Raw genomic sequence first — 16,535 nt, 5'->3', positions numbered from 1 at the left:
CCCCCTTGTAATGGTGGTAGCTCAAGCTCTCGGTGATGTAAATCGAACCCAGAAAAATTCCTTATCGATAAGAAATCACTCCCCGGGCACACGCTGAGCTGTGGACCCGCGCGCACGGAACTCCCCGGCCCCGACCAACCGAAATTTTGGTTTCCTCAGGTCGCACGGCCAGCGGCCAAGGAGAATCGAGCCAATCGAGCCAGCATCGCCAAAAGCTTCAAACAAATTCTCCTCTGCCCACGCGCGCGCTTCCTCCGCCCGTCGCACCGTTCTCGCCACCGAACCTTTCTCTACGATCCTACTAGAGCTCTTCCTCGCCTCCAAATTGATTGAGCTTCCTCCACCACTCCTCGAACCATACGAAAATCCGCAAAAATGGGCAAGCTCCCAACCCACCTGCCCAGGCCGACAAGCCTCCTCGCCCACCGACCCTCCCTCACAACCTCCTCCTGCTCCGGCGCCACAATCTCCTCCGCCTCCTCACCGAGAATAGGTCTCCCAACCCAACAATCCCGTGCAGCAACCTTCATTCCCCGCCCCCGCCGCCCTTACACCTTCACCCAGCTCATCCAGCTCTCCGACGGAAGCACCTACACCGTCCGCACCACCTCCCCGAGCCCCCTCGTCCGCTCCGCAAAGGACTCCCGCAACCACGCCCTCTGGCAACCCTCTGACAAGTCCCTGAAGAACGTGGAAGTCGACGAGGCCGGAAAACTCGCGGCCTTCCGTGAGCGTTTCGGTCGCGGGTTCGATTTGGCTGCCAAGAAGCCGACGGAGGAGGAGCTCAACGCCGCCGCTGCTGCGGCCGCAACTTCTTCTGCAAAGGGCGCTGGAAAGGACGCTGCTGCCATAGGAAAGGAGACTGCTGGAAAGGACGCTGCTGCTGCCGCCCCGGCAAAGGAGACCGCGAAGCCTGCCCAGCCGGCTGCTACCCCCGAGGAGGACGACATCTTCGACATGGGCGATTTGATCAGCGGGTACGCCGCGATGCAGCCGCAGCAGGCTGTCAAGGAGCCCCCCAAGAAGGTGGCGGCACCGGAGAAGGGCAAGAAGGGAAAGAAATAAGGCAACGCGAGAGCATGACACAAACAAAACCATCACCACTGTCGTCAGCATCCCCTGCGTATAGCTGGCGAGAAAAGAAGCTTGTACGATGCACAGAGCCGGATCATTGTATAAAAAGGGAGATTTCACGGAGACCCGCCGAGAGGGCGATCAAAAGCGTGGTCAGAGGAGGAGGTGGATTACGGGAGCCCCTTATACCCCCCATGGGGTTTCTTCTACTGTCAGATATGTACAACAACCACAACTACTACAACCAAGAAAGGATAGGCTCCACAATGTGCACTTATTGCCCACACTTGATTCACTCGTCACTCGTCCCAGTGCGCCGTGGGGTCGAAGAAGAAACCGCTGCTGTGATGCGTAGGTATAATGTAGTGAATCAGCGGACGCCGTGCCTCGGGCTTCTAGTCAGAGTCGTCGTTGATGGTGGCACGAGCCCTGTCAATGGCCGTGTTGCCGGGCGGTTTGCCCGAGGGCTGGATGACGGGCGGCCGGTAAAAGACCGTCTCGTCGTCCTCGGCATCCAGCTGCATGAGGAACGTCTCCCACTTCTCAATCAACTGTCAAGCGTCAGCCTCAGTCCCACCTCATGTATGTCGCGGATTGTCTTACCTCTTTTTGTGCCTCTACCGCGCTCTCCAAGAAGGTCTCAACGCCGCTCTTGAAGTCCTCCACCTTTTCTCTCTCAAAGCGGTCAAGCTCCGCCCTCATCAACCGACCCATATCCTCAAATAGGAGCCTGGCCTGGTGCACCTTTCTCTCCACGTCGCCGACCTCCGCGCTAACCTGGTTCAGCCTGTCCTGCTGGCTCTTGCCTTGCCGCAAGAGCTTGTCCTGGGAAGCCTTCTTCTTCTGCAGTTCTGACTCGGCAGAGTGCCACGAGTGGAACGCCTTTTGTCGCTGGCTGAACGCCTGCTTAACTGACCCAATCAGGCGGATGTACTCCTCGATAATGATGCCAAAGGTCAAAACATCCTGCTGGGCCTGACGGTCGTAGACATCGCGGATTGTCAGCTGCAGCTCGGACAGCGCATCCAGCGGGCCCGACAACGAGGGCGAAAGCTCAACCGTAGACAGAGCGTGCAGAGACGCCGAAAAGTCTCCAGCGGCCTCGGCCATCATCTTGCGCTGGCCAACCATTGTCTCCATTGCCTTGAGCAACGCCTTGAGCTGGTTCTCGAGCGCATCGAGGTAGACCTTGCGGTCATGGAACCACTGTCGTCCTCTGTCAGTATACAATCCTCCTGGTAATCCCAGCGCACACTCACGTCATCTTGCTCGACAAACTTGCTGCTGCCACCGACATTAATGCCCAGACTGCCGAGGACACCCTTGCTTTCTCCGGGAATCGGCTCCCTCCGCTCCTTGTGCTTGACGTCGACGTTGAATGATTCGCTCTCGAGGAACAGCTTCAGGTCGGCATCGTGCTGTAGGGTAGGGTGCGCAGCAGTCTTGTTCACCATCTTCTCCAGAGCGGCGCGACGTCCTTCAACAAAGTTACTCTCGAAGCGACCGACAGCCTGCTTATCCGGCGGCGGCGGCACAACAACACCGGGGTTGTTTCCGTGCAGCGTATTGTACAGCCAAAGGAAGTCACGGTATCTGCGCTTCACCTCGAACTCGGGCTGCTTGTATGCCTTTGAGGAGGTCTGTCGGTTCCATCATGATTAGCGCGGGCTCCTCTCCCCCAATCCCCGCTTCACCAATGGAAGAGCTTCATCTTACCTTGGTCCTGACAGAGTAGACGATATGCGAGCTGGTCAAGTCTCCAACCTTGTGCGGATCGCCCACCGTGATCTGGAAGCTCGGCTTGCTAGCCTGCTCGACGCTGACGCTAGGCTGAGTATGCGTCCGCACCGGGCTAGGATGCGCCGCCTGAACGGGCGGCGGCTGCCTCGGGCCAGACGGACGGTCGTAATCGTCCTCGTCGATGTGATGAGGGTCGGAAGGTCCGGCGCGGCGGCCCTGCTGGGGCGGCATCGAGGTGCGGATCACCATCTGCTCCTTCTGCGGCGGCACGGGCGGAGCATCCTGGCCGGCTTCGGCGCCATTGTCTGCGGCGGCGGGAGCGCCGAGGGGACCCAAAGGACCGAGGGGATCGTCGACGGCTTCAAGGCGGGTAGGTTGGGCGGAAACGAGGCGACGAACAGGTCCGGAGCGTGAAGGGCGAGGTGCGGATGCCGTGCTGGGTGCGTCTGACTTGGCCGCGGGCTGCGACGACGTCGACTCTTCGCTTTGGGAGGGCTGCTGTTGGGTCGAGGGCTCGGAGGTGGGTTGCGAATCGCCCCATGGCGACTCTTCGAGGGGATCCATCCTTTCGTTTGCTCGATGCGCCAGTGGCTATGGTAATCTCGTGAGAATGAAATCTGGTTAGATGACGGGCCTGTGGAGTACCACGGAAAGCGGGCGATGGTTGGGGTGGTGAATTGAGGTGAGGTGGGATGTGGTCTCGCAAAAGGCAAGGCAGCACAGTGAGGTGAGGTACATCCAAGGCACGGCCGGTTCTGGTTGTGTCTGACTGACAGAGGCTCAATGCGAGAGGTGCACAGCTGCTCCGCACTACCTGATTCGCTGAGGCCCGTTGGAAGCTTCAGCCACTCGACCTCGATTGGGACCCCAGAGCCCATCGAGGCTCCTGTAGCCTGTAGGTACCTACCCGGCCTGCCCCAGGAGCGCCGCACTCGAGGTACCTAGCGGTTGCGGTCAACGTCACTGTTCCTGTCTCGACTGACGCCGGGCAATGGCGGTGCTAACGTACGAAGTACCTTACCGAGACATGCCACGAACAAAGATACAATTCAAAGGGAAGCGTTCACATGCATTTTACTTAGATCACGGGCAAATCGGCTTTACAGCCTTCCCAATTGACTAAAGGTATCTACTACATTGATGATTTACACAAACCAGTAACCAGGCGATTTTGCTGTCCCAGACCAGGATTACCTCGCCCAAGTCACATTTTGTCGACTACCGTGACCCCAACGCCAAACTCAAGATGAAGACAGTCTGATTCTTTCCCTCCAGAAAATCCCGTTCCGCAGTGAGAAGAGATGCATGTTGCGCTTAACGGTCGGGATCGTAGCAGCCACCAGACACAATTAGGTTCATGCGGGTGAACTGTACCTTCATGACGGGCGTCTTCTTGGTCGGGAATGCGCTGATCTGGTCGGGCGTAATCATAACCTCCTTGCCCTTCTTCTTTCCGCCACTGGGAGCACTAGATCCACTGCCAGTCGCTCCCTGACCGCTAGCAGTCGGGCGATCCGTCTGTCCGCTGGCCGCGACGATGGTGTCGCCTCCCTCTTGAGCAGGCGCCGCTCCTTGCTGCTGCTGAGCCGCCTTGTGGCCCTCGGCAGGGAGCTCGACATCCCACACACGGACAGTGCCGTCTTGGCCGCCAGAGACGAGAACGTTGGACTCGACGCTGAAGCTCATGGACCAAATACCGCCTTTACCGTGGCCGCGGGAGCGCTTGATGCGGAGGCCCTTCTGGATGTCCCAGAGGAAGATATTGCCACTGCAATCAGCCGTGGCCAAGATTCTGCCATTGGGCGCGACCTCGATGGTGGAGATGTAGTCCGTGTGACCGGTGAAGACACGCACGCACTGGCCGGTGATGACAGACCACATGCGGACCGACTTGTCCGTCTCGTCGGAAGCCGAGAACACGTATGTTCCGTTCGGGTGCCAGGCCACAGCCGAGATGCTGGAATCGTGACCGACGAGAATGCGCTGCGCGGATGCGTGATCCTGCATCCAGACGCGAACAGTCTTGTCCCAGCCGCCAGTCAAGAAGTAGTGACCGAAAGGACCCCACTCGGCTCTCAACACCGGACCATCGTGGCCCTTGTAGACGCAGACGCAGGCCCAGATATCCAGCGACCACACTCGAACGGTGCCGTCCGCAGAACAAGACAGCAGCAGCTTGGAGCTCGTCTCGATAGGAGACTCGCCCTTGCCCTCCTCGCCGAATGGCGCATGCTCGAGCTTGGCAATGGCATCGGAGAAGGAAACTGAGTACACTTGAGCTGAGTGACCGATAAGCTTGCGGTTGTTGAACTTGTAGTCCTTCTCGTCATTGCGCTTCGACTTGAGAGGCTTGCCCTCAAGATGCCACACTCGGATGTAGGAATCCGTGGTGCCAATAGCAACCATTTCGTGATCCTTGGAGAAGTCCATGCATGAGACACTATACCAAACTGTTAGTCAAATTCACTGGATAAGAACGTACTACTTGCCTTCCTAAAGTGTTGTGGAAAGTGAACATGCACGCGCTCACAGGAACGCCGACGCCGCCGGTACGTCCGTCAATCTTGAAGCGATCACGGTTCTCTCTGACCTTCTGCATCTCCATGACAACGTCTCTGGCGCGAGATGGAGGCAAAGGCAGGTCAGCTCTTGTGGGGCCATCGGCGCTCTCCTCACGCTTGATCTTACGATCGAACTCGTCTACCAAAGTAGCACGGCCATCGGGCGGGGGGTTGAGCGCATCCTCATCCTGGAGCTCGGCCCTGACATCGTCGCGGAGGTCCTCTTCCATGGGCAGAGGACCCAGCTTGAGGGGCACCGTCTTGTCCAAGAGGTCCCGGTTTGAAATGCCGGTGAAGACTCCAGGGATACCTTCTTGTAGATCCACCTCGTCAATGTCGAGGTTCTGAGATCGGCGGTAAATCGCCTCGAAGCTGAAAGGCTCGATGGGGCCACGGGCCGTTGAATCCAACTGGCAGAAGGTCGAAAGAATGTACAGGATAACGGCGCCGCCATTGTCCCGCTCGCGCTCGAGGAAGTGGAAGAGGTTGCCACTGATGTGCTGGTTGAGCGGAACGCGGTACTTGTTCTCTCTGTACAACTTGGTGGTAGGGTTTTCCTTGGCGTGCAGAGCCAGTGTAATGGTGGAGAAGGTCTTCAGGTCATCGGAGTGGACATTCTCAAAGTACGACTTGAGGTTGTTGAGGATGATCTTGGCTTCCTCAGAGTAGTTCTGAGTGACGAGCTCGAGCCAGGAGTAGACGAAGACGGGCCAGAGAAGCTTGTTCAACTCGAACTGTAAAAGGTTAGAAATAATGAAAGGCCAGAATCAGATGGACTGCTAGAGGCTTACCTTGTAGATGTCGAGGTTGTTCTCGACCCACTCACGGAGCAAGTTGAAAGCCTTCAAGTACTTCTTAGGGCCCAAATCATCAACCTTATTGTGAATGGGTCTGCCGTCAGGACCCAAGTGCGAAGACTCTTGGCGAAAGATGGTTTCAGTACGAGTGTATCCTCGCTTCAGGAGATAGTCTGTGACCTAAAAACTGTCAGCGATGTCGGGGAAAGCGTTGAAAAGGCAACTCTGCGCGATCGTACTTTCGCTGCCTTCGCAGTCTCTATATCTTCTGGAACGAACATGTTTGCTCTCCCGCGCCGAAGACAAGTAGAAAATAGAGGAGGAAGGAGAGAGGATGAAGAGATAGGAATAGAGAAATCATGCTCAACATAAGGAATGGGAGACAAGGAGGATGTTGGGAGAGAGGCGGTCCTCTTCCACGAGAATCCAGAAGCCACGCCGCATTGACCTACCATCTCAACCTTGGACACTCTCTCTTGAAGGTAACTGGCCATTGTCTTCAAACTCCTGGATGTTGATGATATTTTGACGTGAAAGAATAATAAAGACGAATTGGAAGGTGTATGAGTTGAATGATGATGGTGAAAGGTGATGGATGAGGAAAAGGCAAGCAGAACCAAACACACAAAGAAATGTGAACTGGCAACTACCCATGAGATGGGTTTTGTTTCTGCAATTCTTGCGGGAGATGGAAGAAGCAATTGCTGTCCTTCTGTCCCCCGCCCTCGAAGGAATACACGATCCTCACCCGCCGATCTCATCTCTCACGGTTCCAACAGCACTTGCCATCACCACCAGCCGTCGACCGCCACGGTCACCACACTCGCAGCAACCGAACGATCAAACAACCCTTCCTCCCCATATAGACGCATAGGAACCACAAAAAGGACACCAAACTGACAACTGGAATCCCAACTTACAATCTGATTCAGATTCTGATTCGACATGGGCGCAGTAGCCGGCGCCGGCGCAGGCGCAGGCGTAGCCGTCGCAGGGGGCGGGATCGGCGTCTGGCTAGTCGGGATAGTAGGAGCAGGAATAGGCGTCACCGTCGCCGGTACCGTCGACGCAGCTTGTTGTTGCTGCTGCTGCTGCTGCTGAGGCTGTTGTGAAAAGGATCCCGACGCGCCTGTGCCTGCTGCGCCTGCTGCTGCCGCTGCTGGTGCGCCCGGGGTGGTGCTAGCACCTGGTTGAGCCGGGGTTCCCGACATTTTTTACAGAACGGTTTTGATAGTGTTGGAACGCGCGCAGTTGGTGTAGATGAAAATTCCTGGTTTCGATGTGGCGATGCGCCTTTCACGTCTCTCGGCGCATTAGTCGTGAACCGGGCGGGTGAGACGTGATCGTGAGTCGTCGAGCCAAGGTCGGGTATCCGTAGCGGAAACCGAGGCCGTAATCTCCAGGTTTCTAATGAGCGTGTTTCTCTGAGGAGACGTTGACTATCAGCAAGTAGTGCTGCAGATGCGAACTTCCGACTTTTGATGATAAACTTCGATGAGATGTCGTCGAAAGTCGCGTCCGGCCCCGATGAAATGAGGCTCCTTCATCCCCTGCAAGGCTGCAAAGGAAAGGACGTGAGGTCAAGGTTGGCGGCGGAAAATATCTGGAGAGGATGGCGCTAAGCCCTTCTCGACATAGTGTATGCCTCTTCGCTCTCAGTCATTGGAAGAGAGCTTCGACCTTCCCCGGTGGTCGGGCCCACCTTTTTTCAACTCAGACGCGACCTCTTGGAGCTCACCTGTGAGCTCGAGCACTCACCCACTGAATCTCACTCACCACCTCAACCTCTCATCTCACGAACTACTTTACACTCATCAAGAACCACGATTCACCCATAATATTGTCCTCTTCCCAACTCCCCAAACTCACCAATTGCACACGTCCGTTCTCCCTATAAAATCCGAAATCAGCTCTCAAACGCAACAATGGCAGACACAGCAATGACAACAGACGCCCCAAACGAACTCTTCACCCTCCAAGAACGAATCCAACAACTCTGCGAAATCGACACCCAAATAGTCTCCCTAATGTCCCACACCTCATCCGCCCTCTCCGCCCTCGGCGCACCCCCAAAGCCCTCCCCATCATCAGACCCCTCAAACCCATCCGCTCCTCCCCCCCAACCATCCTCCTCCTCCTCCCAAACCCAAACCTTCAAAACCTCAATGGACGCCCTCCTCTCCACCCTGCACACAGTAGACGTCCACATGAAGCGCCAAATCCTCGCCCTCGAAGAAGCCTCCATCATCAAGCTCCGCAACGACGCCGATCCCAAAACCCGACAACCCGTCATGAACGAGGACGCCAAAATCGTCGCCCGACCCTCCCTCGAGCCCAACGGCGTCGGCACCATTGGTAACCTCGACGTCGGGTGGCTCAATAGCCGCAACAACAAGGTCGAGCGCGACATGGAGGCCGAGTTGTGGGCCAAGATGAGGGAGCTGCTGGAGCGGTATCACGCCAAGGAGGTGGCCGAAGGAGCTGGTGGTGGTATCAAGGATGAGAGGATGCAGGAGTGATGGAAAAGCTGGCAGTTTAGTGGAACGAAGCCTGGGAAAGGTCTGGATGGCTCGGTGATGGGAGTCTGTCTCATTTACTTCATACCAAAGTGGTATTGGAACGAGAAGAAGAGCCTAATACCAGGCGCACTCTTGCCAGCAGACTTGCGCGGGAGACCAACAATTGATACCCTATTACATTAAATCGTTTGCAGTTCATGGGATGGATGGAAGGCATCAAAAGGGGCAAAATAGCAAAAGCTCAGGTACCCAGTCCGTAAATCGAACTGGGCCCCTACGAAATCCTCCATCCGTTGACTTCTCGAGATTTCATACCGAGTTCTGTACTAACGGACAAGGGCGTTATACCGCTCGACCTTGAGGATCGAGAGGACTTGGTTGAAGGAAGGGCGACCTCAATCCGAATGTAAGGCAAGCTACTCGACGCAGGTCCTGAATCCGCAGACCCGGTATAGTCAATACTCGAGGAATACACACACATACCTAACTTCCGCAACATGGCTGAAAACGATTCGACAGCGTATGCTTGAATGACAGGGGCGTTTCCTGAATGATACTTCAAATTGATACCTATTACGCATGCTTTCGTTACCCGTTCGCAGCCTAGCCACCAGTGATTATGCTGTACCCCATGATCGCATGCTAACGTGAAAGATGCCTCTCGAAACGCCACCCAATGAACAAAATTCCAGTTGCCGACCGCCATGAAGGAAAGCACTATTCCAGCTTTCCATCGGTTCATGGCCTCTCATGTATCGCTCTAGCCATGAACCCGCGCGTCCTCCCCTACAACCCCACGAAACAAAGTGAAATCAAACTTCACCAAGTTGACAGTGAAATGAGTTTCAATATCTGCTTAGGCCTTGAAGCGCTTGTATGCCTTGACCAGGCCTACGTCTTGCTTTGTGACGGCGATCCAGTCAGGGGCATATTGTAAAGCTTCGTCCAAGGCAGGGATTGTCCCGCGAACGTTGGCATCACTCCAAGAGCACGAGATCGTTCCGCTGAATCCTGTAGACTTTCGAACCCGGCGAATCCGAAGTTCCTCGTGCTCCTTGGGAGTCTCCTTGTGAACTGACTCCGCGGGCTTAGCCGCCGAGGGCTTGGCGGCTGGTTTGACGTCAATCGTCCATGGGATAGACGAGTCCCTCCGCCAAAGCGTGATGCCGTTAATGCCCCCTTCTGTAGGTGTGCTGAAGAGGGAGTCGATACCGGCGCCCTCCCGAACGTCAAACGTCACAGCGTCGTCGAAATTGAGAACACACTGCTTTGACTCTGGGGCATCAATGCAAAGCTCATACTCATTGGTCGAGTTCGAGTAAGTGATGTTAACAGTCACGAGATGTGCGTATGGATCCTTTGAAGACACGAGTCCGGAAGACGAGGTGCTCTTAAGCTCAGGCAGTCTGGGCAACACTGCAGATCCATCAAATCGACAATCAGATAGCAAGCCAGCTGATGGAGTGCAAATGACTTCCCGGCCTGCCGCAGATGGCAACTCGTTGATCATTTTGCGGGCGTACTTTTGCAGGCCGAGAATCGAAACTGAAGAGTTTCCATTATCCAGGTCCAAGTGCTGAATGAACTTGACCTTGTAGCGGTTGTTCGCGGAGAACGGGAAAGCGGCAAGGTTGTAGATGAGACTGACGAGGAAAATGAATAACAGGGCCAACGGCACGTAGGAGCTCGTCCTGTGGATGAATGGAGTAAGAGGCAAAGAAATCATGATGCTGAAGACGGCAATCGCGGTATAGAGAAGCAAAGGATCCACACCATCGGCGCCAATGGACTGCATGGCCGAGGTGATGAACAGAGCCACTTGGAGGAAGACGATGATGGTGATCGGAGCGAGCAGAAGGAGTTGGAAGAGCCAGGTCCAAGATGGGAGCTTCGCTGACCACGGTTGTTCTTTCTCATAGGGTTGCTTCTCTCTTGTTTCCTTAGTCTCCTCGTCGTCGTCATCTGGGTTGGACATGATGGCAGAGAGCGAGCGCCGGTAGGTTGTTGCGAATGTCGTGCGTATTGTGCCATTGTTTCCACTGCCATTGTCGCCACTCCTAAGCGGCGTTGTTTCCGTGGGCTCTTCAGTGGTTCCCTCCTCGTGCGGACTCGGAGAAATCAAAGCATCAGAATTGGGAACCTCGGATATATTATCCCTAGACTGCTGATCGTCGTGAGCCGTCTCTGCGTAGGCTCGCTTGCTCGGGAGCGCGAAAAGGTCGCAGAGAGTGATGAGCGTCGCAACAAAGACGGCGGAATGGAAGAACGCAAAGAGATATCCCGAAGCAATCTGGAATCTGTCGGCGGCGGTCGTAACAGCAACGAGGATAGCCCAGCTCAAGATGAAGAGCCAAATGTGGGCGTAACCGCGTTGAAGAGCGCTCGGCCTGACGGCGTTGGCGCCGCGCGAGATTGTCCAGAATGCGAGAAAGAACACAGACAAAGTCATTGCCCAGCTATAGCGTAAAGCATCAGCTTGGAAACGTTCAATGGAGTTGACTTGGACTTACACTGCATAAGGACTGCTGGAAACAACCTCAGGGTTCAGTCTTCGAACCAGGAGGGCAGAAAGGACGGTGATCGCGCCCGAGAAAATAAGGGCCAAGGGGAAACGGAAGAAACCCTTCCAACCGCCAAGAGGGACCGATTCGTCGTCAATGTCTATCTTGACCTTCCTCGAGAAGAAGTAGTACTTGTCCTGCCTCGACAGGATGTAGGTGACGAGGACCAAAATCAGGGGAGACACAATGAGCAGGGTCAATGTCCATGCGAAGAGGCCACGAAGCTCAAGAGTGGCGAATCCCTTGCCAAACATATCGAACCAAACGCCCTCTGTTCCGGAACCGCTTGAAACCTTCTTCTTGTCTCCGTCATTGCGCTTACCGGTGAAGGAGCCCGAAGTCTTCTGAAGCGAATCAACAGCAGCCAAGCCGTTGGAAAGCATGTGCCAAAGGCTCTCTTGCGAGGCATGTCGGGTATCGTCTTGGTTAGTATGGTACCGCGCTCTAGGTCGGTAGAATGCGATGTCGAGGCCGCGCTGGCCAAAGTTCTCGACCCACACCTTGTAATCCGTTTCGCTCTTAATCGCTCGAAGCTTGAAGCCGTCTGCAGCAACAACGGATCCAAAGGGATGAGGAGCGTTGGCGTAAGCCTTGGATACCTCCAAGTCAGTGGTTCTGAAGAGGATGGCTCGCCCACCCGCGCCGGCACCCTCGAGATTCACGAATGAGGTTGTGAAGTAGTAGAGAGGGCTGTAGTGGTAGGCTCTGGCTCCGTACAGGCCATCCTCTTCGCCGTTGTTGAGCAATAGTACGATTCCACGCTTGGGCTGCTGGCCAGGAGAAGTGAAGTAGTTGAGCATCTGAAGAACGCTTACACAACCCATGCCGTCGTCAGTGGCTCCATAGCCGGTGGAGACTCTGTTCGTCTGTCAACATAAAGGCCTGGCACAGCAATGATACCACTTACGAGTCGTAATGAGCATTGACGAGAACGCCGCCCTGGCCAATGTTGCCACGCTTGCCCTTCCACCATTCACCGTCTTCGTCTTCTGTGCCGCGGATGTAGACAAGCTTGTTTGTGCCCTCAAAGTAGGTTGCATGGGCCGAAGTACCAGGTTGACCGAGTGGGCCAGAGGTGCCAGCATAGGTCACGTTTGAGATTATGTCGTCAAAGACCGTTACGAGGGGGCCAGTCGAAGCACGCTCGACGGCATCTTCGCGTGGAAGCGCTGGTGTGCCACTGCAGCAACCTCTAGTCAGCACGTTTTCTCGGCACAAGAACGAACACACGGAATTTACTCACTAGGCGTCCTGAGGCCAGACAACTCCACCTGCATCCTTTTCCTTGGAATAATCGACTACATTGCGTTGCAAGATCTCCTCGATCCGGGTCAAGAGGTATGCGCCCACCTCATCGTTGGCACGGCTGTTGTACGGGTGGTAGTTCTTGGTGATGTGCGTCAAGTCCTGCCATGCCTCGGTTACATTGACGCCAGTGTAAGGATTGTGGCTAGGAACAGACGGCACGGACTCGTGAATCCAGACAAGGGGAACGAGGAAGGCCGCGTAGACGACAATCAGCCAGAAGGTGACCGGACCTGTCGTGAACCCGAATGGGTTCTTGGCAGCCATTGCTACCGAATGTTGCTGGGATTGCCCGATGGAATACTCCTGACCGCGTCGCTGAAAGCTTCGCAATGTAGCTGATACGATCTCGAGTCCTGCCAGACGATGCGAAGAGGCTACGAAGCTCCGAGTCCTCCAGCTTTGTCCTCGGAGGAAAGGCTGCGGAGATGGCCGGAGCCTGCTCGGTAGAGGGGTTGCGTGAACGAACCCTCGGAAGCTCAGATAAGGCAAAGCGATAGATAATTGCGACTAGGTAGTGTTACAGGGCATATAGGCGCAAGCAATGGATGGGCCTGGGAAACCCTTGCGAAACAACGATAGCAGTCGATCAGCGGGGAAAACGAACGGGTCACGGAGGAAGCTGACGAGAAATGGCTAAAGGCGAATAAAGGCAACGGAGCAAAGTTGTCAGCCGACAGAAGGGAAGTTCTGCAGGTGGGATGAAGGACGAAGGAGGCTGGAGGTGGAAACGCCGCGCTCAGAGTGTGGGAAGGCGTCATGCCAGATCTGGGACAGACACTGGACGCACCTTCCTGGCCTGGGATGATGTGCAGTGGGCCGGAGCTGGCTGCTGCTGCTGCTGCTGCTGTTAGGTATTGCTGTACGGTATCTTAGGTGGCCCAAGCTCCCATGCTCTGTTCTAGAGCGCCAACGGCGGCCTCCATTCGAGCCTCAGGTAGCCCACCCACCCACTTCACATGCAAGGCGAATGTCATCGATGCGGGGAACTTATGCAACCTCGCCCAGAAAACTTGCGACTGGCTCTCTTCAATCTTGGCCCGTTGAAATTTGATTGGACTTGGAGTGGTGTTGGACATCAAGATATCGTAGCGCCACGATACAGAGTTTCGGTGACAGCTTGGGTGGCTAGTCATCTTGAACTCTCTACTCTTTCTGCCTCTCCAGCACTCGGATCCGACTCCGATACAGCGCTTTGAGCTTTCAAGTGTGTCACAAATAACTTCACGTGGACAGGCTAGATTTCCTCAATTGGGATGAACTTCATCTTTTGGCTATAAAACAAACGCACCGATGCATAAAATAAGCCTATGGATTAGTGTCCACTAGAATTCCCGTTCCCGTTCTATCGTACAATTTGCTTTCTTGTGTCCGCTGTTTTGTTGATTCTGCTTTTTTGCGTTAAGTGCTTGCTGCCCACACTGGGGTCTTCAAATACTCAGGAGAGAGAAAACACGTTGATGCGTAGGTGCGAACACTTGTCCAACCCTGGAAGTCATGATATGAATCCTTGGTTGTTAGTTGAGCGTTAGTTGTCAACGTAGTTGGTGTGCAGATGCGAGCTTAGCATCAAAGTTAGTCGTCTGATCTACCTCCTAGCTCCCTCAAACCACTTCAGGCACCAGGGGGAGGTGGGGGAGGTTGGTCGCTGGGAGGCGGAGGAGGAGCATTGTCCGAGGGAGGCGGGGGAGGGGCGCCTCCGGCATACTGCTGGATGAGTGCGTTGAGGCCACCAGCCAGACCTGGAGGAGCTCCAAGACCAGGAGCACCAGGAGGCGGCGGAGGGGCGCCAGATGGCGGTGCGGCCATGCCAGGAGGAGCACCGTATCCCGGGTATCCACCATAGCCACCGTAGCCGTTCTGAGTTCCGGGAGGCTGATGCCAGGGAGCGGCACCGGGAGCAGCGCCAGCAGATTGACCACCGTAGCCACCTTGGCCGCCACCGCCATAGTGGTCACCGCCGCCGTAGCCGCCGTGGCCGCCTCCGTGGCCGCCTCCGTGGTCATCACGACGGTTGCGATCGCGAGCCCAAGGTGCAGGACCACCGCCGCCGCCGCCACCACCGTCACGGTCGCGGTCACCACGATCGCGATCATCGCGTGAGTCGTTGTTACGGCTGCGCCAAGGAGCAGGTCCGCCGGTAGGGCCACGCTGCCAGGGCTTCGCATCACCGCCGCTGGGTCCGTTGTTATTGTAGGAACTAGGGCCGGCTTCGATGCGTGCAGGTGCAGCGCCACCGGCTGAGCCGCCGCCGAGTTCTTGCATGAGTTGCTATCGCAAAGTCAGTATTGGGGTTGTGGATAAGGAATGCAGAAAAACGTACCTCGTACTCGCGGTCGACAGCGTCTCCGCCTTCAATGCGGCCAGCCGAGTCAGCTCTGCCGGCGCCGTCATTGCGCCAGCTGGCACCCTTCTGTCTGTCGGGACAATCTCTAGCCATGTGTCCAGCGTTGCCACAGACGCGGCAGATGATGCTGGCAGTGTAGTTCTGGCGCTCGGGACAGTCGTACTTGCGATGGCCGATCTGGCCACAGTTCTGGCAAGCCTGGTTCTCGTCGTCACGGAGGGTACCGTTGAGGGCAGCAAGCTCGCGAAGCTGGTTGCGCTTGAGCTCGTTCTGTCCTTCGGGAATGGAGGCGGCCTAGCAGAAGAGATGTTAGCATTCGCTGCCAATCGTCATTGAAAAGGGGGGAGGGGGAACTTACGGTTTCAATGACGTTGTGAATGAGTTTCTTGGCCTTGTTGACCTTCTCCTCTGTATCGGCCATAATGAGACAGTGAAGATCCTCCTCCTGGTTGCTGGCGTGAGCTGCGTCCGAACGGCCTTTGCCCTCCTTGACTGAGCCCTTGCCGCGAATGGCAATCTTGGCGCCGGATTCTCCCTCCATCTTCTTCAAAGTGTTGCCACGGGGTCCGATAAGTAAGCCGACTTTACGACGAGAGCTAAGCGTTAGTGTCTGTATCAAAAGGGTGAAGCAAGTTATATGACGGTCCCAGTCTCCAAACAAGGCCAGGTCTGACAAGACACCTGGAGGATGCATGACAAGCTTGGCCAGAGTCCAGGCAGGGAACAAGGGAAACAAGAAATTTTGGTTAGGGTTAGAGGGTTAGCAATCATACTGAAGTTAATTTCTGGGTAATCGTTAACAGGCACGTAGACCTTCTCTTGGGTCTTGGTGGGCCTGCGGTAGTCCTGTGGCGGGTGGTAGTTAGGGATAGTCTTCATGGCCTTTTCGATGAGCTTGTGGCGCTCGTCTTCGAGGCGCTTGCGGTATCGGTACTCGCGCGTGTTGATACGGCGACCGTGGTTATCGTACTGGGGAGCAGGAGAGGGTGATCTGTAGACAGTGGCAGTTAGCGAGGTGCTGCGCATTGCTGGACACGCGTGGACAACGTACCTGTCTCCATCCGCGGGAACGACGTCGTCAATGCGAAGCTTTTGGCTAATTTCCGTAATACGGAGATGAAGGGTGTAAGCCTCCAATTGCTCGCCGGTCATGTTCGCCGTGATGGCCGTCGTCAAGCCCATCAATCCGGCAGCCTTGTTTTCGGACGCGTCGCCCCAACGGTTTCTCTTCTTTCTGCGGCGAGGGCCATCGGCATCGGTACCTGGAAGCGACGTTAGCATCTGCTATAGTAGGAGTAACATGATGCAATGCGAAGACTTACGAGGCTCTGGGCTGCGACCGCGCTTCAGCTCTCCGTTGCCATTGCTGGGGGGAGCTTCCTGGAACTCCTCCTCACCACCATCATCGCCGCCAAACCGGCGCTTTCCCAAAGGGATGTTGTTGGAACCCGTGATTCCCTGGTTTCTCCACGACATTTTGACTGATGCGCGATGGCAAGCAAGCTGTCAGTCAGAGGGAATAGGGTGGTGTGATGGTGATTGTGGATTTCGATGGTTGAGGGAAGGGAACTTTTATATGGAACCGTTGCAATAATAGTATGGGAGGGCCCTCACTGAACAGGAATCTTTCA

At 55.6% G+C, this 16,535-nt stretch overlaps 7 protein-coding genes across 7 annotated transcripts; 3 read left to right on the top strand and 4 right to left on the bottom strand.

Annotated features, from left to right (window-relative positions):
- Positions 1 to 375: 375 nt before the first annotated feature.
- CCOS01_08527 (mitochondrial ribosomal protein) lies at positions 376 to 1,065 on the top strand (the record flags this gene model as incomplete). Its single annotated transcript, XM_060456688.1, has 1 exon — positions 376 to 1,065. The coding sequence occupies one exon, from the start codon at positions 376 to 378 to the stop codon at positions 1,063 to 1,065; it is 690 nt and encodes a 229-aa protein (XP_060312962.1).
- A 404-nt stretch (positions 1,066 to 1,469) lies between these two features.
- On the bottom strand, positions 1,470 to 3,378 carry CCOS01_08526 (uncharacterized protein; the record flags this gene model as incomplete). The annotated part of the gene is made up of 4 exons (XM_060456687.1): positions 1,470 to 1,625; positions 1,678 to 2,280; positions 2,334 to 2,714; positions 2,791 to 3,378. The coding sequence occupies 4 exons, from the start codon at positions 3,376 to 3,378 to the stop codon at positions 1,470 to 1,472; spliced, it is 1,728 nt and encodes a 575-aa protein (XP_060312961.1).
- Positions 3,379 to 4,128: 750 nt separating this feature from the next.
- CCOS01_08525 (WD domain-containing protein) lies at positions 4,129 to 6,666 on the bottom strand (the record flags this gene model as incomplete). Its single annotated transcript, XM_060456686.1, has 4 exons — positions 4,129 to 5,229; positions 5,297 to 6,109; positions 6,167 to 6,352; positions 6,625 to 6,666. The coding sequence occupies 4 exons, from the start codon at positions 6,664 to 6,666 to the stop codon at positions 4,129 to 4,131; spliced, it is 2,142 nt and encodes a 713-aa protein (XP_060312960.1).
- A 1,431-nt stretch (positions 6,667 to 8,097) lies between these two features.
- On the top strand, positions 8,098 to 8,691 carry CCOS01_08524 (mediator complex protein; the record flags this gene model as incomplete). Its single annotated transcript, XM_060456685.1, has 1 exon — positions 8,098 to 8,691. The coding sequence occupies one exon, from the start codon at positions 8,098 to 8,100 to the stop codon at positions 8,689 to 8,691; it is 594 nt and encodes a 197-aa protein (XP_060312959.1).
- Positions 8,692 to 9,547: 856 nt separating this feature from the next.
- On the bottom strand, positions 9,548 to 12,824 carry CCOS01_08523 (peptidase family M28; the record flags this gene model as incomplete). The annotated part of the gene is made up of 4 exons (XM_060456684.1): positions 9,548 to 11,147; positions 11,202 to 12,110; positions 12,160 to 12,432; positions 12,496 to 12,824. 4 exons carry the CDS (start codon positions 12,822 to 12,824, stop codon positions 9,548 to 9,550), a joined length of 3,111 nt encoding a protein of 1,036 aa, XP_060312958.1.
- Positions 12,825 to 13,316: 492 nt separating this feature from the next.
- CCOS01_08522 (uncharacterized protein) lies at positions 13,317 to 13,433 on the top strand (the record flags this gene model as incomplete). The annotated part of the gene is made up of 1 exon (XM_060456683.1): positions 13,317 to 13,433. The coding sequence occupies one exon, from the start codon at positions 13,317 to 13,319 to the stop codon at positions 13,431 to 13,433; it is 117 nt and encodes a 38-aa protein (XP_060312957.1).
- A 738-nt stretch (positions 13,434 to 14,171) lies between these two features.
- On the bottom strand, positions 14,172 to 16,380 carry CCOS01_08521 (zinc knuckle; the record flags this gene model as incomplete). Its single annotated transcript, XM_060456682.1, has 6 exons — positions 14,172 to 14,828; positions 14,881 to 15,198; positions 15,263 to 15,486; positions 15,678 to 15,895; positions 15,956 to 16,166; positions 16,227 to 16,380. 6 exons carry the CDS (start codon positions 16,378 to 16,380, stop codon positions 14,172 to 14,174), a joined length of 1,782 nt encoding a protein of 593 aa, XP_060312956.1.
- Between the last annotated feature and the right edge of the window lie 155 nt (positions 16,381 to 16,535).

This window comes from Colletotrichum costaricense (assembly GCF_030867565.1).
Source record: "Colletotrichum costaricense strain IMI 309622 chromosome Unknown Scaffold_8.1, whole genome shotgun sequence".
Classification (NCBI taxonomy): Eukaryota; Fungi; Ascomycota; class Sordariomycetes; order Glomerellales; family Glomerellaceae; genus Colletotrichum; species Colletotrichum costaricense.
Note: the sequence above shows the minus strand (reverse complement) of the source record. Positions and strands in the feature narration are given on the sequence as shown.